The sequence below is a fragment of the Aythya fuligula genome, chromosome 10 (genome assembly GCF_009819795.1).
Source record: "Aythya fuligula isolate bAytFul2 chromosome 10, bAytFul2.pri, whole genome shotgun sequence".
Classification (NCBI taxonomy): domain Eukaryota; kingdom Metazoa; phylum Chordata; class Aves; order Anseriformes; family Anatidae; genus Aythya; species Aythya fuligula.
The window spans coordinates 7,743,373-7,766,934 of record NC_045568.1 but is presented as its reverse complement, the minus strand read 5'-3'; the positions used below and the strand labels follow the sequence as shown (position 1 = coordinate 7,766,934).

The following is a 23,562-nucleotide window of genomic DNA, read 5'->3' as shown; positions in this document are numbered from 1 at the left end:
GTGATGGCTTTAAATCTTTCCTCCAAGGTTCTACTTCAGAGTAAGGAACACCAAGTGCTGCAGAATCAGACCTGTGCCCAGCACACCACCAGTATCAGCAAGGATGACTGCCATTAGGATTCATATAGAAACAGTAGGATGCCCGTATTGAAAACATCTCAGGATGCCTAAACCTGTGCAGCTCAAGCGGCTGTTCAACATTCATGTGATTGTATATAGGGGCATTAGAAAAGCAATGACAGATCCACTTAATTACAGCTAAACCTTTGGCTCTTAGGCCACTAAGTATAATATTCTACGCATTTTAAGGGCTTAAAGCATTACACAAGTTAAAGAAGTTAATCAAATGTAATTTTTCTCTCTAAAAATATACATATTTACATGCCTTGCTATAAATGATACTGTATTTACAAGTAGCATACTTTGCCTGGAAGGAGCAAAGTGGTTGTTGTTGTTGCTTTTTTTTAATTTATTTAAAGCAGGAGCCTTTTAAGACCAGGCTGTGCTCAACAGACTCTTTTATGATGAACTTGAAAATTACTGCTGAAGTAGTAAATTAATGAGCCCTCCATTAGCAGTTTCTTCCCAAAAGGTCACTGGAAGCCTACTCTCCATGTAGGAGAGTAATGGCATCACCTACTATGAAGTTGTAAATGGAAAAAGGCTGTCAAAAAGCACTATGAAAAGGTGTTTGTTGTTGTTTTGTTGTTGTTTGTTTTTGTGTGTGTGGAAGGGTTGCAGGTCCAGTGGAGAAAGGGTTATCGGCCATCCTGGAGTTGTCAACATGGGGCAGATAGGCAGGGAAATCATGTTGGTGTGGGTAGGATCCAGCCTTCACCAGCTTGTGGCTGCAGGCAGAGTGGTCTTTCCAGAACACATGTCCCCACAGTGCCAGCCGATAGCATATTAACATATCTGTATTTGGATGTTCATAAAATCCATACTGGAACCAAGGCCTGTGCATGCCTAAGAGTTCATCTGAGCTCCAGAGGGATGTGATTTTTCCTCTCCTAGTGTTATTTCAAGATTTCGGAATATTTTGTTGTCTTGCACAGGGCTATGAATGAATAAATAAAGCCATCATAAAGGATATGGTTGGCCTTCTGGGCTGCAAGCACCCACTGCTGGCTCATGTCCAGCTTCTCATCCACCACAATCCCCAGGTCCTTCTCTGCAGGGCTGCTCTCAATGAGCTCTTCTCCCAGTCTGTCCTGTCTGGGATTGCCCCGACCCAGGTGCAGCACCCTGCACTTGGACTTGAGCCTCATTAGGTTCATGCGGGCCCACTTCTCAAGCTCATCCAGGTCTCTCTGGATGGCATCCCTTCCTTCTGGTGTATCAACTGCACCACTCAGCTCAGTGTCACCTGCAAATTTGCTGAGTGTGCACTGTATCTATATCATTGATGAAGATAATGAAAAGCACCAGTCCCAAGACAGGCCCTGAGGGACACTGCTCATCACTGCTCTCCAGCTGGACATAGAACCATTGGCTGCACCCAGAGAGTGGTGGTCATCGAGCCAAGTCCTTATCCACCAGATGGTCTGCCTTTCAAATCCATGTCTTTCAAATTTAGAGATTAGGATATCATGTGGGACTTTGTCAAAGTCCTTACAGAAATCCAAGTAGATGACATCATTTGGTCTTACCTTGTTGACCGATGCAATCACTTCATCGTAGAAAGCCACCAGATTGCTCAGGTATGATTCACCCTTGGTGAAGCCACGCTGGCTCTCCCAGATCACCTCCTTGTCCTGCATGTGCCCACATTTCATCTCAATTCCCCTTTATGTAGAGCTGAGGAAATAACCTTTTCAAATGGGTTCTCTCCTTCGTCTGTTTACCATATTGCCTAAAAAAAAATTACTGTCCCAAAATGTGTTTGAAATGCTTTGTGAAAGAGGCAGACATCACAACTACTCAGATGGAGAAATATCCTTGAAATAGTCATGCAAGATGTCTTTAGATGGGAAGCTACCTAAATGCCAATTGAGTGAGCAGATATTTTAGGAATTTTGTTAGTACAATGTTATATCCATGAGTATTTACATATAAAAATGTGGATGGAATTTATTTTTTCCAGGGCAACAAACCAACCATCAACCAACAAAAACTTTACAAGAACTGTTTGATGACCCACTTAGATAGCAACTTTATTATAAAATAAGAGGTAAAAACAGCCCTTTCACTCCATTTACATCTAAATTCAGGTGCAGAGTTCTCCCAGCACTAAACTTTTATTTAAATAGCCCTGCTGGATGCCCAGGTGCAAGGCAACTTTGCAGAATCTGTGGTGGATGCACTGCAGCTGTGTTAGAGCTGAGGCCAGATGCACTCCTGTACACAGCTGCTGTTGCTAAGATTTTTGAAAAGCTCATGGCTTCTTTGTACACTTACATATGTTGCACGGTCTTAGCACCTCACTGCGGAGTCCAGGCTTGGTCTGATTACCTTTTGTCACTGCTTAGCTGAAAAAACAAACAATTGTCATTGTTATTTGTCAAGCAAGGCTTCTGGCTGGTTAAGAGACAGCAAAAAGGATGTTTCTATATAACTACTCAACATCTCTCATAGGCTGATTGGGCAAGACGGTACAAGGTTTGGAGAAGTCACCAGCTCACAAAATCTCATGTGGATGTCACATGTCTGGGCAGCCTCCAAATCTTGGAAGTGCTTGAGGTAATGTCAATTGTTCCTTTTTTTTTTTTCTTTCTTTTTCTTTTTCCAAGTGACTGCTGGGCATGATAGAGAACCATGTATCCAAGAAGGCACAGACCTGTTCAGCTGCCTGTGGGATTTTACATGCCCCAGTAGAATCTCAGTTTAAACAGAAAGCACAAGGATTTCTTTGCTTTATGAAACATTAAAATTCTAACATTCAACAGCAAAGACCGGTTGGAAAAAATAAGCTTTAACTGAGTCCAAGTTTTAAGTATGTTTAACGTGTAAATATTATGTTTCTGTGTCTCTTCAAAGTCTACACAATATCCTCACATACAAGTTACTCATTAACTGATTAAGATAAACTGAGTTTTCATTTGAAAATCTGGTCTTTCCAAAATGGAGGAGAGAACGTTGCTCGCATTGATGATCTTTTCCTCACTTGTAGTATTAACAGAAACTATTGCTCAAAAGGTATTTGCTCTCTTTCTCTCTCTCTTTCTCTCCTTAACAATTTGTTGTTTGCTCATTTTTTGATCTGGTGGTATCGCTGTGAGCAGGTGATGCAGAGATGCACCCATATAGCATCAGATGTGTTTTGCTGTGATTTGAGAACTTTGGGTCCCTTTAAGGCCTCTTTGTGTTTCTCTGGGCTGCTACTGTATAAGGATGGAGGTGGAAATTTGCAGATGTCTGATCACTCTCTTTCCCTGTGCTGGAAAATACCCAGCTGAGGGATTGATGGGTCTCCCTTGAACACCGGGTGAGCTTTGGATCTTGACACAGAGGAGTTACAGCAGGACTGACTGCTGGCCATGGACTGTTGCAGTGCCGGGTGGTTTCTGATGGTGTTTAATATGGGATGGAAGAGAGCAGAGGCAGTTATTTGTACCTTATGGAACAGCAAACTGTGTTTTGGAACACCTCAGGGTACGTGTGGCTGCAGTCTCAGATTAGAAAGTAAAGAAATGGAGGAAGCCTTCTGTCTGAAGGATTTTATTTCCATAGTGCCTATTCAGAGACATGTGAAATACAACCAAAATACAGACAAGGTCAGACCTTGTGGCTACTGCACGGGCCCTGCAAGAAGCCATGGGTGTGGTGCATGGGCCCATGGTGAGAGGCCACGAGCTGCTTCGTGCTGTGCTCAGGTGGATATGTAGGGCTGCTCCTGGCCTGCTGCCTGTGCTGAGCGGTGCCCCTCACCGTGCTGCACCCCGCTGCTCCTTTTGGGACCAATTGCTCTTGGTCCCAGAGCACCAAGCAGAAGCAGGGGTGCTGGGACACACCTGAAAAGCCTTTGGGAAGAGGTGTCCCCAGGAAGGACAGACCCCAGCGCAGGCAGGGAGAGGCACCTGAACTGCCAGGATTGGGAAGTTGGTCTCTTGGCAAATATTTTTCTTTTTTATTCTGTAATGTCAGCAGGCATCAGGAGACGGAGCCTGCTCTGCCAGTGTACAATGAAAAAAGGAACAGCTCTCTGTTACCTGTACGGCTGGCTGCAGCACTGTCTGTGGTCACCCTTGTATTGAGTTTAACGTGATTAAACTTCTGAATTTAGGCCAGTGCTGTAATTAAGAAGAGGTCAGCACTCCTTAAGTGGATGCTGTTAGTTGGGGAGCACAGGAGATGAATGATTAAAATAATTAAAGATCAATTAGCTATTCAGAAGATTTGTGACACTGGGACAGTAAAAATAGAAGTGTGGTAATCTGCTTTGCTACTGAGCTTTTTTGTTTTAATAAGCTATTGGGCTGTTGATATCCAGATCAATCCTCTTTACTGTTGCTGCCAAAACACAGGACCTGCTTAGGGCAGGGCCTCGCTGCCTTTGAAGCAGAAATCCCATGTGCAGGAGGTTGCTTGCAGTAGCACAAGGAGGTGCTCCAGGCGCATCCCCATCCAGCTGCTCTGTGAGGTGTTCCCAGGTGACTCCGGCATGGTGTCCATCTCCCCCCAGCCCCTGGAAGCACCAAGCCAGCAGAAAGATGAGTGCTCAAAGGGCATCTCTGCTTGTGCAAACAACACGGGACAGGGGCCCCTCAGGGTTTCAGACCTGCTCAGTAGTTTGTGCCACCACAAGGCACCGGGATGGAAAACACGCAGCAAAGTCAACAGCTCAGAGAGCAAACAAATCATCATGTAAAAAGTTAGAGGGTCTCTTTCCATGGTCAAGCACTTGAAAAGGCATGTGGTTTTTTTTTTGAGGTTAATCTTAGGAGATGCATCCGAGTAACACAGCAACAGTTAATTATTTCATTGAACTTTTCCAGTAACGTCACCCAGGTAAGGGCTGTCTGGCAGAAAAGCAAACAAACAAACAAACTTTTGGAGCTGTTTCTGTTCAGCATGTTTTTTTTTGTTTGTTTTGTGTTTTGTTTTGTTTTTCTAGCATGCTATTGAAATCTACAGCCTGCGTGTGAACTGCAGAGTCACATCACGATTCGCTCATACCGTCATCACCAGCAAAATCATCAACCGAGCTAATGAGTCTCGTGAGGCAACCTTTGAAGTGGAGCTACCCAAGACAGCCTTTATCACCAACTTCTCCATGTAGGACCAGCTCTTACCTGTGGTGTTAAAGAGGCAGCTCTGGGGGCTTAGTGGCGTTCACCCATCTTGTTAGGAGGTGCTAAGCACAACAGACAGAGAGCCAAGCTCAGGAATGCCCTGAATAAATGTTGGGGGGGCAAAAAAAAAGTAGGTGGCCAAGTAGAAAGAAGGTGACAAATGTGCTCAGTGGCAGTGGTTATGCTGCCCCAGCCCTCTGAGGCTCTGAGGAGGAGGGCTGTGTTTTGATGGTGACTCTTGGTGTCCTCACAGACAGGGAGGGATGTGGGAGCTAACAGTTGAGGGACACAACGCATGGTGGTCCTCTTTCTTCCCCAGCATATTCCCTCTAATATTAATGATTTTTTATTGAAAACTTACAGGTCCATTGATGGCAAATTATACCCAGGAATAATAAAGGAGAAAGCATCTGCACAAAAGGAATACGATGCAGCAGTCTCACAGGGACAGAGCGCCGGCCTCGTGAAGTACGTTGCTGTTCTGAGGAAGGATGCTTCAGCGCTCATCCCTGGCTTCTCGCTTAGCTGAGGGGCAGGTGAAGTCCTGCAGCCAGCCATCACTCAGGGAGGACAAATAGAAAAGCAGCTTTGGGTTCTCACTGGGAGGGACTGTTTATATAAACACACACATTATATGATTTATATCTGAACTTGCAACAGGCGGGAGTGAGAGGTGTCACTGTTTTGTGTTGCCCTGGGGCTTGCTGTCACACGGGAGCACCTTGCTGGGTTGAGCTGATGCTCGCCCACTGGGTCTGCTTCCCCACAAGCACAATGGCCATGGCACTCGAGCAAATGTCATGCATTAGGGATATAGTTAACTTGTGCTTCCCATGCATGCAGTCCCAGTTCTGCCCAAACCCAGTCTGAGGCACAGAGAGATTTCTGCTCTGTTTTTAGCTTGGATAAGCAGCCCCTGTGGCACATAAAAGTATTGTATATACCTGAAATATAAGACATCTTCTCTATGACCAATGAGACAAACCGATAGTTTTTAATTTACTTATTCCATATGGCCATTTTTAGCATGCTTCATGAACTTTGCCCACTGCATGCAAAGCTTTGCTTTCCTCCCCAGAATCACAGGCAGAAAACTGGAGCAGTTCCACGTTTCTGTCAGCATTGCGGCTGCCAGCAAAGTCACTTTTGAGCTGGCGTACGAGGAGCTGCTGAAGCGGCAGCTGGGGCTGTTCGAGCTGCTGATCAAGGTCAGACCCCAGCAGCTGGTTAAGCACTTCCAGGTGAGCTGCCTCAGAGAGGGCTGGACTAGGAGCACCCCTGTGAATTTGGGGCTTGGCAGGGTTTCCTCCATGGCAATGACAAAGGCTTGTTCTTCACTCTCAGATTGATGTGCACATCTTTGAGCCCCAGGGCATACGCTTCTTGGAGACAGACAGCACCTTCATGACAAACGAGTTAAACGAGGCACTCACAAAAGTGCAGAATGAAACCAAGGTAGGGCAGCAGCTGCCAAACGTTAATGCTGGGGGCAGATTTATGTTACATTGCTTTAAATCTTTTCTTTTCATTGCTTTTCAGGCTCATATTTTATTTAAGCCAACTGTGGATCAACAGAAGGTAAATCCCGAACTTGATGAAACCCTCCTCAACGGTGATTTCCTTGTGCGTTACGATGTTAAGCAAGTTGCCACTGCAGGTGATATACAGGTAAAAAAGAAATAGAAATAAAAATAAAAATCCTTTCCGATGATAGATAGGTCTGAATGTGAGGTGCAATCAGCAAAACAGCAACATATACTTTGAAACACCAACAGTAATAGGAAAGCTATTTTCATTAATACAGAGGCAGTGGGAACTGATGGTGATGTTAAGCAAACCCCTAGGGACACTGAACACACTGCAGGAATGGATCAGCCATGAAAAAGCAGTCAACTCAAATACTGTTTCAATACCAAATATATATTCACATTGTATGTATGTCTCTTTGCATTCTCTCTTTCTCCTTCTCTTTTATGTATTTATTTACAATTGATACAAGGTCATATGATTTGCAGCTTCTTGTAAATAAAGTTCAGAGGAATGTGATTTATACAACTATTAAAATGACTGCTTAGTTTTATTTTTTGTGACAACTGAGCTAAAGAGAGTAGGAACTTAAAAATACGTATGGACCAATGCGTATCCTAAGAAATACAGTACATTGCTTTCCATATTATTTCACTGACGAAGTGCACATGAATGTGCAGAAAGCTGGCAGTCACGGCCATTGAGCAGAGCTGTGCGTGCAGGTGAGAATATGGAGGTAACGTAATATACAGTGACACATACAGTTTATATAACGTGAAAAAAACTTGAAATGTAGAAAATAATTAAATATTACTTTTGATTATATAGCAGCTGTTTTAGTCAAGTGGTTTCTGTGGTCAGGTGGATAATCTGTCTCGCTCCATTTGCAGCCTCCACCGCAAACCCTCCTCGTTAAAATCACTTTGCATGTTTGCCAGAATCGCTGCTGTATCCATTAGAGGGTCTGTCTGTCATCTCATTCAAAAGATTAAATTGATGTTAAGCTGAAAAAAATATATGTATTATTCAGTGACTTTCTTCCATTTTAACCTGTTCATATGCTTTTGAGGTAGATTCAAAACGTGGTAAAAAGGGATTAGTAGTAGATATTCCCCCAACTCTCTTACCAGCAGCATCCATCACCAGTGCTGAAACCATGCAGTAACCTGAAATATGCATGTATGCATCTTTGCTCTGGGACACCTTTCACTTCCACTCATTTCTATTACCAAATTGCTTTTCCTTAATACCAAATTACTTTACCTCAACTACATGATAGCTATGGGTATGCCCTGAAGTGGTGGTCTTGGGATAAGTGAGTTGGGTTAAAATTTGGAGTGACACAGACCTCTTATATTTAATGTGATAATTAAAAAAAACACCTTGTCCATTAGCACAAAATAGGATCATTAAAATATAAAATATATTTGTGTATATATATTTTAGTAGTTCCTTTGTATATTCGTGTGTTGTTTTTTTGTTTGTTTGTTTGTTTTGTTTTTTTTTTTTTTTAGAAGAATAAAATGCTGACTATGGACCCCTCTTCTTGCCATGCCAGAATATTAAGAGGCAATGTTTTCTTATTAAGTTGCAATATTTATTTGTTTATGTATAATTTTATGCATGTTTTTACCTTTTGGTATTTCAGATTTTCAATGGGTATTTCGTGCATTACTTTGCACCCCAGGAAATGCCAGTGTTTCCCAAAAATGTCATCTTTGTTATAGACCGAAGTGGCTCTATGGCAGGCAGAAAAATTGAGCAGGTAACTTATTTGAGATACTGACCTCTGCTTGTATCAGGGACAGACACCAGCCTTTCAAGGAAGCAACTTTGTATTTCCCTTTTGAAACACATGTTGGTTTTGTACACAGCAAAATTTTCATAAATACATAAGTACTTGGAAATATATATGCACAGATGAAGGTTGTTAAAGTGCAACTCATGCCTGTTAAGGCTATTTTTGTGGCTATCATATCTTGAGGCAGAGAGCATTTTGCCTCCTTCCATCTTTGCCAAGTATTTCACTGATAATTTTGTTCTTCAATGAAGTTTAAAGAATTAATTTATTCATTTTTCCTTTATGGAAAACTGTGTACATAGATTTGCTGTAGAGCAGAATAGTCTTCTATAGCCATCTTGGGAATGTTTTTTGTGTGTTTGTAAATCAGTGGAATTAGTCATTTCTGATGGTCTCAGCTGAAAGATGCTGTTAGGTCAAAACAAAGGCACGGGGCTGCACCTCGTATGCTGCCAATAATAAATCTCCTTATTGTGTTGCAAATTCACACCCAATTTTGTTATCAAAGTAGAAATATTCAAAGTGGTTGTTTTCTCCTTGGAACAGACAAGGGAAGCTCTCTTGAAGATTCTGCAAGACCTCCGCCCTGAAGATCATTTCAGCTGCATCACATTTAACAACAAAGTGGTAGAGTGGAAGAGTGCTTTGCTGCAAGCCACTGCGGAGAACGTGGCGAGTGCTGCAGGATTTGTGCGAACTATTACTGCCAGAGGAGGTACCAGGCACCACCTAGACACCTGTGACCGCAAACACACACCCAACAGTGTACAAAATAGCACTTAGAAAAAAAGCATTACTTATGAATGATGAGTGGGATAGGAAAGCTGATTGTGGCAGAAGACTGATTGGTGGCTACCTGATGGTATGGATATACAGAGGGTTGGGTATGTCACATCTATGAACTATATAAGCCAGGAAGTTTTGTTTTAAATTTTTTATGACAGAGATTTACAACAGAACATTTTTTTTTTCTGCGGAAAAATGAAAATTCACTCAAACATTTCACAGCAATTTACTGTGTTTTTTATTTTATTTTTTAATATCAAGGTCCCCTTGTAAAATAACAAGGTCATACTACTATGGCTCTTTCTGTGCACATTACTCCAAGTTATACTAAAGAAACAAAGTAGCCAAAAATGCAAGATGCATTTCAATTGCTACACCACACAGTGTACTTTATTTTCATTATTCATTTTCAGGAAGATCTAAAAAGCTTTTTCTCTCATTAATTTTACACTGTAAGTATTAATGTAGATTTTCTCATCCCAGGAGCTAGCACTGGTAAAGGTCACCTGTGCCTAGAGCTCTTTTCTTCAGCTTCTTGCACGAACCTAGGAGACATTTCTTCAACATGGGTTAACAGATGATGGTTTGCTTATTTAAGCACTTTTTATGGTTCTAGACACGTTTGTATTTCCCATGACATATGTGTGGAGAAGGCTCCCAAAAGATTGCTCCAGCATTGCCATTGCAATATAATATACTGTAATTAAACCAGAAGGCTAAACCCCTAAATCCTCACCTCTCTGAAGGATTGCTTCCTGCAGAAAACTTTAATCAACTTTGCAGGGACTCTGCAGATGCAGTGCACTGATTTCTTCGACTGATTTTCCTTTCCAGGTGAGTGATGCCTGCTTTCTCATTGCAGGCACAGATATCAATCATGCCCTGCTGACTGCTGTGAGCGTGCTGGATAAAGCCGAGAGGCTGCCGGAGCGGAGTGTCTCCATGATTATTTTGCTGACAGATGGTCAGCCCACATCCGGTAAGGAAATCCCAGCCTCAGTCCTCTCCACAACTTTTTAACTTTCACAATTGCATCCCGGTTGTTGTTAGACATAGTTTGTGTTTTTGAAGGGCTTGCTATTAGCAGGCTGTGCTGGATCCAGGTCTGTGCTGGGGAGAGGATTGGCTTCTCAGTTTATAAACTTGGGGGAAATTTTGGAGGTACCCAGGCACGGCTGAAAAATGGAAGTAAAATACTTAGAGCTGAAAGGTGGAAATCTTGCTTATACTATGTACGGTTCCCTTTGAGAGGTATCATTTATAGTTCTTTGCTCTCCTTGCCTCAATCCTGAGATATTTTCAAGGTGCCTATTTTTTAGTGTTCTCTTCTGTGGCTAGCTCTTAACTATTAGTCAGCTGTGACATATCAAGCCAGGGGGGACAGGAGAGAAATATTTGGTTAATTAAACATTAACTCCCATTGCAACAGCACAAACATCGCTAGTGCTGAATCAGAGGAGCTTGTCTAACTTCTTTGTGGCACCAGCATCCCTCCCAAGGCAGTAATATCATCTCAAATGTAAGCTCTCTAATGAGATCAGTCTGTCTTCCAGACTGAGTGATCTATGCTGCTTTGGGTTTTTGTTTGTTTGTACTTCATTTGTTGGTCTTCTGTTTGTTTTGTGTGTTGTTTTTTTGTTGTTGTAGTTTTTGTTTTTAAATTAAACTTGGTGCAAGGTGCTGCCTGCTGAGCAGGGCCATGGTGAGTCCCAAATATCTTTGTAGTTCCACAAGTTTGCCAGAAATCAGATGGCAGTTGAGTGCCATACAGATACAGGCTATGTTACTGCATACACCTCAATTTTCCTTGGGAAAGCAGGCTGAAAGGGAATAGCTGAGCTGCTCCCACAACATTCTACATGCAGTTATGGTTTCTGCCTGAAAAGATGGGCAAAGATGCTCGCCATACAGGCTCTTTGAATGGGATAAGATGAAGGTATCACACGTAGTGCCCGAGAGAGAAGCACGGCTGTGTTACTTTGCAATTTTTCTGATTTACACCATTAACCAATCTGTTATCCTCCAAATTCAGGCAGAATTTTTTTGTGGATGGCACTTGTCTTCCCACTTAAGATCAAATGTTTCCATCCTTTGTGAAGTTAATTCATAATGTCTGTCCCTTACAGTCTGAACACCTCTTTGGTCCCTGTAATCTTGTTAAGCATTTTTCACTTAGCTGTAACAATGTGAGTTGAAGTAATTAGAATCATTAAGTGGGAGAATCAGATTCCAGCACTCAAAATCCAGAGTGGTGTTTCCATATATAATTCAATTGACTGAATATTGTCCATATACCTAATATTTTATTCTGAATTCTTGTTAAGAGACAAGATGTCCTTTAAATCCCCTGCTATCTTTTTGTACTCTTAAAAAATAAAAATTATGGGTATGCTTTTGTTCAATCACAGGTGAGAGTAAAGTGGAAGTCATTCAAGAAAACATACAGAAAGCTGTCAATGGGAAATATGCCCTCTTCTGCCTCGGTTTTGGGTTTGATGTCAGCTACAATTTCCTGGAGAAAATGGCCCTAAGCAATGGGGGAATAGCACGTCGAATATATGAAAATGCTGATGCGGCCTTGCAGCTCCAGGTGAGGACTAAGGAATATGCCAGAAAAGCCATCTGTAAGCTATGGCTCCTGTCTAGCCCTGACAGCAAAACCCCAGATCTTCTGAGATAAGTTGGTTTTGAGTTTATCTGCTAATCTTGGAGAAGGAGGAAGACAATATCAATTTGGGAGTATCTGAGGGTTTGCACTCTAATTGTGACTCAACACGATTAGCTAAATTTTGATCCCCAGATCAGCTAGCATTTGGACAAACCTGAAAATTCATTTTTTCATCTCTACAAATAGACAAAATGTCCAGTGGAAGTGATTGTGACAAAACTTTGGTTCTTGGGTCCAATTTCAAACCACTCGAAGTGCTAGTGGGTGCTGTTTGTTACAGTTTCCCAGAAGGCAGCGGGTACCTTGAGGCACCTCTTGGCAAACTGATCCCTGCAGCACCACCTGCTTGGGATGTTCCTGCCCATTTGGAGATGGGATGTTAACTCTAGGGCTGTTCTCTTTTGGGTTCTCATTTCTGCCCATTTTTGCTGGATGCACAGAGCACAAGGATTTGCCAAATGCCTGCCCCATCCAGTGAAGAAGAAAGAGAGGGGTTAAACCTCAGGGTTAGTCAACTTAAAAAAAAAAAAAAAGAAAAGAAAAAAAAAAAAAAGAGAGAGAGAAGACATTTAACTTGGTGGGACAGTGATAACAGGGAAACAGGGATGCTGCTTGGGTACTTGATTTGCCATGGGAAATCCAACTTCTGTGGTATCACCAGCCTGACTGGAGAAAGTGTGCAGAACATGGAGAAAAAATACTCTTATTTCAAGGTTTACAGCTGTCTCACACAAGCAGCTGCTGCCCACCTCTACTGAAAGAAAAAGCTTTCCTCCCTTCTTTTTTAAGGATTTTTTAGATATTCAACAAATTTCTTTGCTTAATTTTGCCTTCATTTGTTCTTTCTCTCTTTGTGTTTTTCTTTAGGGCTTTTACCAAGAGGTGGCTACTCCAATACTAATGAAAATTGAAATGCAGTATCCAGACAATGCTGTTGAGGGGTTAACCAAGAACAATTTCAAGCTGTTTTTTGAGGGATCTGAAATCATAGTGTCTGGAAAAATTAGCAATGAGCTTGATCTTTTGCCAGTGGAAATTAAAGCTCAGTCAGTAAGTGTTGAGCTTGGTAACCATGAAAAATGTATTGTCTCCATGCTGTCTTTTATAGTGCAGTAGGAGACTTCAAGAAGTCTTTTGTGTCCAGTATATGTTCGTTACATTTGGACATACATGTATAGCTGTTTTTCCGTTCTAGGAGAATTAAAAGACTTTTCCTCTCCTAAATCTGCTACTAAAGAAGAAGGAAAAAAAGAGTGGGGAGGAGGGGGGAAGAAGATCCACAAATAAGCAAACAATAATTTAATCCTTTCCAAACCATAATATTTTGGCCTTTCAAACATGTTTTTTTGTTGTTGTTGTTTTGTTTTTGTTTGTTTGTTTTCTTTAGGAAAATTGCTTGTGTTTTTAGAATGGAGAAGGAAACATACATTTTTAATTTCCAAAAATGTTTAAATGGAGCCATTTCATAACTCCTTCTTTCAAACTTTCTTTGAGTCCAAAAATGTATATCCAAAATATGTGCTGCTTTGGTGGCTTGGGGTTGCTATTTCCAGAGGGAAAACAGCTTGCTGAAAACATTTTGAGGAATAAAAAGGCACTTGAGTCCTGAATAATGCTCTTTTAAGTCTAATAAGGTGACTGTAAAAGAAGTCTGGAGCTGTTCTGATGGTCAGTTTTCTCCCCCTGTAGCATACTAGTGACTTGACTCTTAAAGAAGAAGCAAATGTCAAAGAGAAGGAGCAAGTATTTCAAAGTAGAAATTATATCTTTGGAAATTTCATCGAGAGACTGTGGGCTTACTTAACCATTCAACAACTTCTAGAAAAATCGTAAGCTATTTTCAAAGTTTTGTATTGAATTACAAACTTTTAACTTCTTTAAGCACTCTGCAAATTCCTTATTTGCAAATTATACAACGGGAAAGCACAACAAAACAAATATTTCTGGATATAATAATAAAAAATATAGTTTACCAGAAGAATACCACATTAGTGCATGAGGAATGTGAGGTGCTTTTCAGTTTATTATAGGATTGTATCGTCAAATATGTGTATATATGAAAACAAAGAATAGTTTATATTATTATGAAATGTATTTTAATTGTATGGATTGCATTGAGTATTGCATCCAGCAATACTGTCTAAAAAGGAAAGAAAAGGAAAGAAAATAGCTAGTAAAGAGAACAGTAATTGTGTCTGTAAGACATTTCATAGATCAAGTACTTACTATTTTTAATCCATCTGAAACATATATAGACTCCAGTGTTTTGAACAGCTAAGCATCTCCATAATCTCAAGCAAGTAATAGCTGAGTTATCTCAATAGGATTACTCACCATTTGATCATAAAAAAAATTTAAGACATAGCTAATATGAATACAAATCTGTGGACCTCCTGCTCATAGACTTTGTATATGATTTCTTCATCATTAACACAGACTTTAGTATTTCAGCCCAAGAAGAGCAGCAGAAAGCCTTGGAGGCACGAGCCTTGGAGCTGTCTCTGCAGTATGGCTTTGTAACACCCCTCACTTCCATGGTGGTCACCAAACCCACTGGCCAGCAGCAAGCCGAGCTAGCAAACAAACCCACTGAAGCTGGTAAATGGGTGTTAAACAGTCCCCTGGGAATGTGTGGTTGTTGATGATGATTTACTGTGGACCCCCCAACACAGTTTCATTCTGTAGGGGTGTGGCAGGGTAATATGCCGCAATGAAGACAGGAGTTTAAGGATTGGCCTCCTTTAGAAACTAGACATGGAGGACTCTTCCTAAAAAAAGTGTCATAGTGAAACAGACACTACTATTGAAATAGGAAATAATTTGTTGAAATATAAATTAGAAGTAATTTAACAGTTATTACACAGCATTCCCTGCCATTGGAAAGGATATTCTAAGCTTTTGCCTTGGGCAATAAAGTGGGAAAATGAATGCAGAGGAGGAAAGCAAGCTAACTCTAGGAATATTGCGTGTGCTACATCTACCCTTCTTTCAACAAAAATAAAATCTCTTCACCTGCAGCTCCAACACCCACTTCTCCCAGTTTTCTGTTTTGCACATGGATAAAATAATTTACTGTTGACTGTATGACACTAATCTGTCTCTCTTCCTTGTGTTAGACAATGAGAAGCCCAGCAGCTTTCCAGTAGGAGGTAAATGCTTTCTGCTTTTCCAATACATGTTTCTGTAGTAGTCTCTAAAGACAAAAATAGGTCACAGTACTTGTTCCATAAAGGGGAGTATCTGAGATTGGGAAAAATATGTGGAGACCGTGTAAGCAATGACTGGCAAACTCTGTCCAGGGCTTGGGTGGATAACCTGATCCAAGGGAGAAAATCTTCCAGTCAGAATGTCTCAAAGGCCAAAATTGTCTTGACTCAAGGAAAAGCAGTTCTTCAAGTGAACAACGCTAATTATGTTTTCTGCTTCTTCCTACCATATGTGAAGCATCTGTCCAAAAATTAAGCTCCAGATATTTTGGAAAGACTCACGAGAATAATTTAGGTATCTTTTTTCTGGTTTTGGAAATAATAAAGTTACTTGAATAATAATGTAAAACTTCTAGCATTATCAATCCCATAATCTCAACTATGATAACACATCATAATAGCAATGCTTTTATAGGTAGAGTCCTCCTTTTCCTCTAGTTCTTTCAGGGAAATGCATTAAAGGAATTAAAACACTGCCCCATTCTCTGAAGGATGCATGTTTCAAAGAGGTACCTCTTAAACAGAGGTACTGTTTAAGAACAGCAAGCTCATTAAACTGCATCACAAAGGGGACCAACACATGGAGCTCTGTGCTGCCCTTCCCTCAAAGGAGTTTTTGGTCTGTTTCCATTGCTTGACTGGGATAATTTTGTAGGGATCAGTGCCCATGTTCTGTGGACTTTGTTAGTACAGATAATTTGCTTACAGATGAAGCTAGAGAATTACATGTTTGATTTCTGAAATGCTTTGTAAGATGTGTAATACAATCATGAACGAAATATGGGTACTCTTTTTTTTTTTTTTTCTTTCTTCAGATGCTTATAGAATGAGTGTACCACTTCCTAGTAAGTTCTCCTTTTTTTTTTTTTTTGTTTGTTTGTTTGTTTTAAATTAAGAAAAAAAATATAAACTTCATTTCATATGCAGCATTACATTATCAAATGTGTTTTGATTGTGGATGTCTGCTTGGAATACTATGTATATAGTGTGTGTGTGTGTGTGTGTATATTTGCATGTATTTCAGTCCACAGATATTTTACAATGAACTATAAAATCTTGAAAACAATCTTGGTACCTTTTCAGAAAACAATATTTAAACCTCTTGAAGATACAGGTGAAAGTTCTCAAACAGCACATGTTAGTAAGCTGAAGGAAGTGTGGCTTGGTTTAAAAAAATAAATCCATAGACATGAGGTTTGCTGGGCAAAGCTAACATGGGCACTGCCGTCTACATGCTAACAATACACGTCCTGCAAAGAGCAGATGCTGGGCACTGCAGAGACAGCTGCTTTGTGAGGGTCCCTGTAAATGCAGAGAGGACAGGACAATGCCCACTGTGTTGTCTCCATGTGTATGCAAAAAAGCCAGTGGGTAGCCAGCAGGAAGAATTCACTGCTTTAGAAGTAGGGAGGGAGATGAAGGGCACCACCCCAAGCCAAGGAGTCATTGGAAAACCTTTTCTTTCAGGTCGATGGCGCTCTGAGCTCCAGTCTGGCAGTAATAAGAAGCTGTTTCCATCAGGTTGTTTTCAGTTGTACGCGAGAGGAGCGGGGTGGGTGCGCTGGGAGCGCAGTGGGGGTTCACCAGGCATGGCCCAGCAGCAAGGCAGAGCATAAAAGCAATTAGCAATGAAAATGCTGTGCTTTTTGTTCCCGTTGGGGCATCTTGGTTTAAGCAAGGTGCTCTGTAGGATCATTCTCTGCCAAAAAGGCTTCTGCCTTGCTGTTCTGCCTGGTTAATTAGCTGAGCTAGAGAAAAAATGTTTCTTTAAACTGTTCTTGCTAATTTTAAGTATTTCAGTTGGCAGGCTAAGCAAACAAGTGAGACCGGCAGCTCATAGTAAGTAATACACAGAGCAGTCCCATTTTAATAATTAATACAACTGTAACATACAGTTTTTCATGGGTTAATGTTTTGTTTTGTTTTGCTTTGTTTTTCTGACTGTATCAATTGCTATAAGAAAACTCTTTAACTCTTCCTTCGCTGATTCTTTCCACAGAAGCATAAAGTGTCCCTGTATCCAACAAGAAAGCCTTTCTGTCTTGATGATAAAAACAAGAACAGAATTGTGGTGTAAAAGACCTTTAGTCACAGCTTTTTTGAGGGATCATTGTCCTTAATAGACTCCAAATTTGACAATCTACTGTTTTCATCTATATCAAGTTGCTGTGTCTGGGTGTGACTTTCAATAGTAATTACTGTGTTAATTTCAGTTTCCTATTCTGTAAAAGCTGTGACTAGTATTTTAGATACAATGAGAATTAATTATTTTGCTGTACATGCCCGAAAGGCATAGGCTAGGTTTTTCGTCTTGTGCTAACATTGTTCTTCTTTTCAGCCAAAGCACATCCAGCACTTCTCTCGCAATTACCCAAAGAAAATACTGATGGGCAAGCAGAGCTTTCTGTCCTCCTGCTCTCAGATCCAGAGCAAGGTGAGCAAGCCAGATCCCTCATGGGGTGGGAACTGACCTCGATCCAGGAGAAACGCATGACTTGTGGGATTTGCATCTGTGGCCATGTCTTCTCCATGCCCATGACAACTTTCTCTTGCATCAAGGGAATCAACTCCTAATATCGAGAAAAAAAGGAGAAACACTTCAGAGCAGCCAGTGTCTTTAGGAACACCTGTATTTCGTGAAGGGCCATGCTGCATCCTGACACCTTCCAGTGACTGGAGAGGCTGTGCTTAATTTTTCCTTTCACTCAGGCAACATTAATCTTCACTGGCTGAAGGCACTTCTTTTAAGTGTGGTTTCAGGCCTCTTCCTGGTGTCACATGCATGGCTGTGAGGCTTTTCCCCAGCCCCTGGGAGTTTCTGAGGATGCAGAGATCTTAAACCCCATGACCCCTACATCTCCCAGAAAGATGCACTCTCTTAAAGCGCTGCATCATTTTCATGGTCCTGTACTCAGAGAAGTGGCCCTGACTGCTGGTTGCCAGCTGCTGTGGTTAAGGAGCACCTCTAAGGGAGGAGGAGCAATGTGGGGCTAGATGCAGACTCTACTGCAGCCTTGGGGCATGTGGTCTGAAATCTGGAGGTGCCGAGCCTCCCAAAAACAGATCTGAGAACCATAAGTGCAACAAAGCTGAAGCAGTTTTGTTGAAGTCACCCGTACCTTTATAAGCGAGGTCACTTGACAGCTCTCTGCCAATGTTTTTAAAGGACTTTCTGTGACTGGGAAACATGGGGACAAAATAAATCAGTTTGTGCAGTTTGAAATTACCTATGTGAATCCTGCCGTGCAAATCAATGTCTCTGTGGATGAGATTGTCTTAAGCCACGACAACAAGAACATTCGGCTGTCATGGACAGAGTCAGCAACCTCTGCTGTCCAGGGGTAAGAAATGTCATTCCGTCCTTTCCCAGTCCTGGCAATTTGAATCACATAAGCTAGTTGTTCATGTTCACACATGCCATTTGCTTCAAATAAATGCTCCCAAATGCCATTATTTGGTGAATAACTCACCATTTACCTTCCAAAGAGAAGCACCCTCTGTGGTGCATGATGATCCTGGTATCGCTGCTGTGCTGGCTGCCACTAGGCACACTGTGATCATCCTGGCATGGGGTGAGCACCACAAAGTGAGGTTTTTTGATGTTTACTGTATCTTTTCTACATCATTTGGTTCCATGCAGACTGGAGTTTTCTTTTTTCCCCACTTTTAGAAATCACACACATCTGCACATCAGATATTTTTTATGGGGAGGCATAAAGTGTTTGAAGAATTGTCTGTAACTCTAACAAATGCCTGCTACTAGAGAAGGAGTACTTCAAATGCATACTGCATTTGTCTGCCTAATTTGTGTAGGAGCCTTCAAAACCACAGGAAAGAGCTGAATTCAGCCAGTTCCATTAGCTCTTTTGTATTGCTGGACAAGCTGCTCTTGCTCTAGGGAAGGCAGGACACACAGTACTCCCCCCCATATAGGCACCTCTGGGCAGTAACAACTGGCCTAAAACAACTGCTTTCAATTATTTTTGAAATCCAAACAGAGCCAAGAATGTGCTGGATTTATGCCCCTATATAATTTGTCTTCTGCAAAGCAAAATGATCCTCCTGCTTCAAACCAGCATCTGAGTCCTTGCAACTGCAGGAATCAAAATAAAAAATATAAGGGCTTAGAGAAAAGGCAGGGTCTGAAATATCTTGGGACATATCCAGGGATAATATATTTGTCTTGTTCTCTAAATCAATTCAATTATTTTAAATGGTCCATCATTTTTCTCATTAAAATGATGGGAAAATATCCTTTTTTCTAGTTTTTTTGTTTTGTTTTGTTTTGTTTTTTCCATTATGGATAAAAAGGTGTTCAATCAATAAGAATTCTCCTCTGCTGATGTATTTGCTTGTATCCCGACATGGGAAAGGTGTTCAGTGGCATATAAGAAACAGAAGAGATACCAGTTACATTAAAATATTAACACCTGAGTATTTTAAGATATGATAATATAACTTACTGTTGTAATACTTTACTATAACTCGTTGTATTAATATTTTAATATATGCTGCTTAATATTTTAATATAACCACTGGCAGACCATATAAAATTCAATTGCAAGGAGACAAAAAGCAAAAATAAAAATAAAAAAATAATGTCAATTATTTACATATATATGTTTTGTCTTCATATTCTTCTTGAAATAACATTATTATTTATTTCCTAGGCTGAGAGTCTCTACTGAAAAGGAAAGTAGTGTAACAGTATCACTGTCTGATACAGTCACGGTAAAAATATTCCTTGTAAAGGTTCCAAATGATTTCCTTCAGCTGTGTTTCTTGAATATCGACCATTTTTCTGACAAAGTCACTGGAATTCTGGGTATGTATCATTATGGATCTGTACAGCAAAGAAGAACAGTCTTGCAAATAAGCTCCTAAGATGCGAATATGGTGCTTTTTGTTTTTGAGCTACGTTCATTTTACTGTTTTGGGTCCCTACAAACTCTCATGAAAATCATTGGACAGGTGAGGCAGCAGGAATTCAGGGGGTTTCTATGCATTAAATTTATTCTTTTCAGACATCTAATCCAGACTTTATTCTGCAAAGAGGAGAGGCCTCCAAAGAGGGTCTTACCCTTGAAGCAAAACATAATGCTTTTCTACTCACCGCTGGTACAAACCTAAATGTGTTTAGAGAACGTTAAAAATAAGACTAAAATAACAGCCAGTGTGTTAGCTATGAGGGCTTAACTTCAACAGTGCTGTGTTGTGTAAAAAAAGTCATTCGATGTTAAATAATAGATTATAAATAATGGACATAAAGTGGTAATAATTGGGGTTACAACAGTGGAAATATGCCTCTTCCTGGCAATGGCTACAAAATGAAAACAAGCTGGTTCTGAACACTTATCCCCCAAAATACTGATGGGACTAAAGTTGAAGTTGTGTCAAAAACTACGAGTGGAGAGACTGCATATTCTAAAACCACATGCACACACAAAATGTGAAAACACATCAGAGTAAGGCTGAATCTGTGGAGGAGTGTTAGGGATAATAGATCACAGCTGAAACACGTGAGTTTTATTCATTTATTATGGGAGCCTTCAAATGCCCCTATTGTTTGGGGGGTTTGGAGGCAGATGGCTGCCTGCTTTCCTGGTGTTATATCTACCATTTGGGTTAACAACTATAATTGGATGTTTTGCTATTATTTTCAAATAATTTGTGTGTCTGTTGCTCAGGTCAATTTTATTTAAAAGGACAGCTTGAGAATAATGCCAAAGTAACTCAGAGAGATGATGAAAGACTTCTAATTGTTCCAGGATCTGAGCACAGACCCACCAGGTAAGAGAGGTGGGATAAGGTTGAGTAATGCACATGCTTTGAGATTTAGTTTATGAGCAAAAAGCAGAGATCAAAAGAAATGAAATTAATGGATTGCTTACATTTAAGAATACAGCTCTTTGGTATAAAAAATAGGAACTTACTCTTGAATGTTTTCCTAACAACCAGAATTTGTTGCTTGTCAAATGATACTGCAAGGCTCAAGGCTCCTATTTCACAGGGCAGGGAAAATCACACCGTGAGTTTGCATGAAAATGCCAAATAAAATTAGGTTCTCCTGCCTCATTTTTATGGCTAGGGGAGGGTGTTTGCTCAGCTGGATTTACCATGAGGAAAAAAAAAAATGATTTGCTTGTAGCAAGTTTCTGCGATGGGGAAGAAATGCTGTGAGAGTATAATCTCTGTTCATTGTCTCTGTGTGTCCCCATCACTGTTGCCTCCGTGGCTAAAGCACAGGTGTGCCAGATCTGCCTCTCTCACTTTTGGTACCAGCTGCAAACATGGGTATGATCAGGGTTGATTATGGGCCTGCACTTTATCACAATTCTTTTCTTGATTTTGTTTCAGGCTATACAAGAAAGATTACAGGCTTGAGTCAACTAGTGATCCTGTTTCCTGCTGGTCAGTAGTTGGAACTTCCTAGAGAATACTATTTTGGGAAAGAAAACAATACAAATGATGCTCTTTCACATATTTTTGATACTTTCTGTCACCAAGGAAACAATGCAGTTAAAGCATTACATGTTCATATAAATAACTCTCATATATATATCTAACCTCAAAATAATTATAATTATACTTTCAAGATGAGAATGTGCTTGCTGGCTGTCTGTAATTGTAAGAAGCTCTATAATAATGTTAGAGATTTATGTGAATGAGCTAAATAAAAGTGGCACTATCAGCTCACAGTTTGATATGGACAGACGGACTTAAGTTTCTAAATAAAATTAAGCAGTGGCACCACCCAGTCCAACATACTTGTCATGCAAACAGTAATAAATTTCTAAAATTTGCACTTGGTATCCAGTTGCAAATGATGGTGTTCTTGAACTGAGTGTTTTGCAAAAAGGGTGAAGTCTAAAGCAATATTAGCTTGCTGTTTCTCTCATTGGTTATTTTATGGGGGAGGGGGGGAAAGGAGTCTTGGTGTATTAAGGTTCATTGGGCATAGTTCTGTGGCAATGTTCAAAACTAATGAAAGCAATAGTAATGTGATTGGTGAAGGCAACCCATGATGGCTCTAGTTCCAGCAATTCTTGCAGTTTCTGAGGGTCTGCTTTAAAATGTCTGCAAAACAGACATTGACTTGTTGCAAAACAGACCTCTGACTTGTTGCAAAAGATGCCATTTCAACCCTGAAATGTAGCATCTTGGGTTTTGGCAAGGTTTCATGTAACACTCTACAAATATTGGATGATGTTTTACAAATAATGAAGAACTCAAAACAACACGTGGCACACAGAGGTAACATTTCAGAGGAAATGTATATGCAGAAACCTTTGCCCATGGAAGGAAATGTGGAGGTTTAGCTTCCAATTATTTTTTTCATAACTGTTAATTAAAAAGTTAATTTATATTTTAGAGTTTCAGTGCATATCTTTGAACACAAGAACACATGTGCCAGCACCGCAGAAGATTTACAAAAGTTGCTTTCTATCTTGCCAATAATGTATAACTGGAAAAAGCTTATTATTTTAAAGCAATGTACTAAAAGAGAAGCAATGTCTTGCCAAAGTTAGGAAGATAAACTATATAACCGTAAGCATTTATTTATTATTTTTTTTAAGAACAGTTTAGATGTCGTGCTATGATTTGTTTATGTGAATTGCTTGTACTTTCAAGACACAGATTTGGAGTTGCAGATTTGGCTGAACAAATTACAGAGCAAAAAATGTGAAATTTGGGAGCTGCAGACACCAGATTGCTGGCTTTGCCACATCACAAGCTGGCTTTCCAATTTGAAAAGTAAGACATTATATGCATTATAAATGAACTTGGTATTTGAATTACATGCTGGGTTTTATCAGGTAACTTGCTGCAAATTAAAAATTCACTGCTCTCAGTTATAGGGCAATTATATGTTCCATCCTCCACCTGTCTGCTAATAGCAAGAACAGCAAAAAGCACTGAAATCCTGGAGCAATGAGGCATGGCTAAAGGGCAGCTTTCACATGCTCCCCTTGGTGAGGGTCAGGTGTGCACAGGCCATTCATGAGAGCTCTTCTAACCTGTCTGCTAAACCTGTAATTACGGTGGTTCCTCAAATGCCCCTGGCAACCTGCTACCCTTTTAATTTTCCCTTGCTTCAAAGAAGCAGATCCTGCTGACCTTGATAAATGGGGAAAAAAAAAAAAAAAAAAAAAAAAAAAAGAGAGAGAAAAGAAAAGATTAGCCTTTCTTACAAAACAGGAACTTTTGCATAGTTTTTTGTTTTTTCTCAATGTGTTTGCAAAGCTGCTCCTGTTCTTTGGACTGTAGCCAATTTGCCTAGGCTGTGTTGAAGGGCTATGCCCAGAGCTGCATGGGGACTGCACCCCACAGCTGATGGAATCT

At 40.5% G+C, this 23,562-nt stretch overlaps 1 protein-coding gene across 1 annotated transcript; it reads left to right on the top strand.

Moving 5' to 3' along the window:
• Positions 1-1,589: 1,589 nt before the first annotated feature.
• Positions 1,590-21,652, top strand: ITIH4 (inter-alpha-trypsin inhibitor heavy chain 4). The gene is made up of 18 exons (XM_032194240.1): positions 1,590-1,700; positions 5,054-5,214; positions 5,595-5,699; positions 6,310-6,472; positions 6,576-6,686; positions 6,771-6,899; positions 8,407-8,523; positions 9,106-9,274; positions 10,208-10,324; positions 11,754-11,935; positions 12,881-13,063; positions 13,703-13,842; positions 14,457-14,611; positions 15,130-15,162; positions 16,035-16,064; positions 17,558-17,653; positions 18,386-18,560; positions 21,577-21,652. The coding sequence occupies exons 1-18, from the start codon at positions 1,590-1,592 to the stop codon at positions 21,650-21,652; spliced, it is 2,253 nt and encodes a 750-aa protein (XP_032050131.1).
• The last annotated feature ends 1,910 nt before the right edge of the window (positions 21,653-23,562 follow it).

Excerpts from the sequence above, each read along its gene's own strand:
- ITIH4 (XM_032194240.1), top strand. The coding sequence starts at position 1,590 with ATGTGGGACTTTGTCAAAGTCCTTACAGAAATCCAAGTAGATGACATC. Across the intron at positions 5,215-5,594 it reads TTTATCACCAACTTCTCCAT|GTCCATTGATGGCAAATTAT; the intron begins GTAGGACCAGCT and ends GAAAACTTACAG. Across the intron at positions 6,900-8,406 it reads CCACTGCAGGTGATATACAG|ATTTTCAATGGGTATTTCGT; the intron begins GTAAAAAAGAAA and ends TTGGTATTTCAG.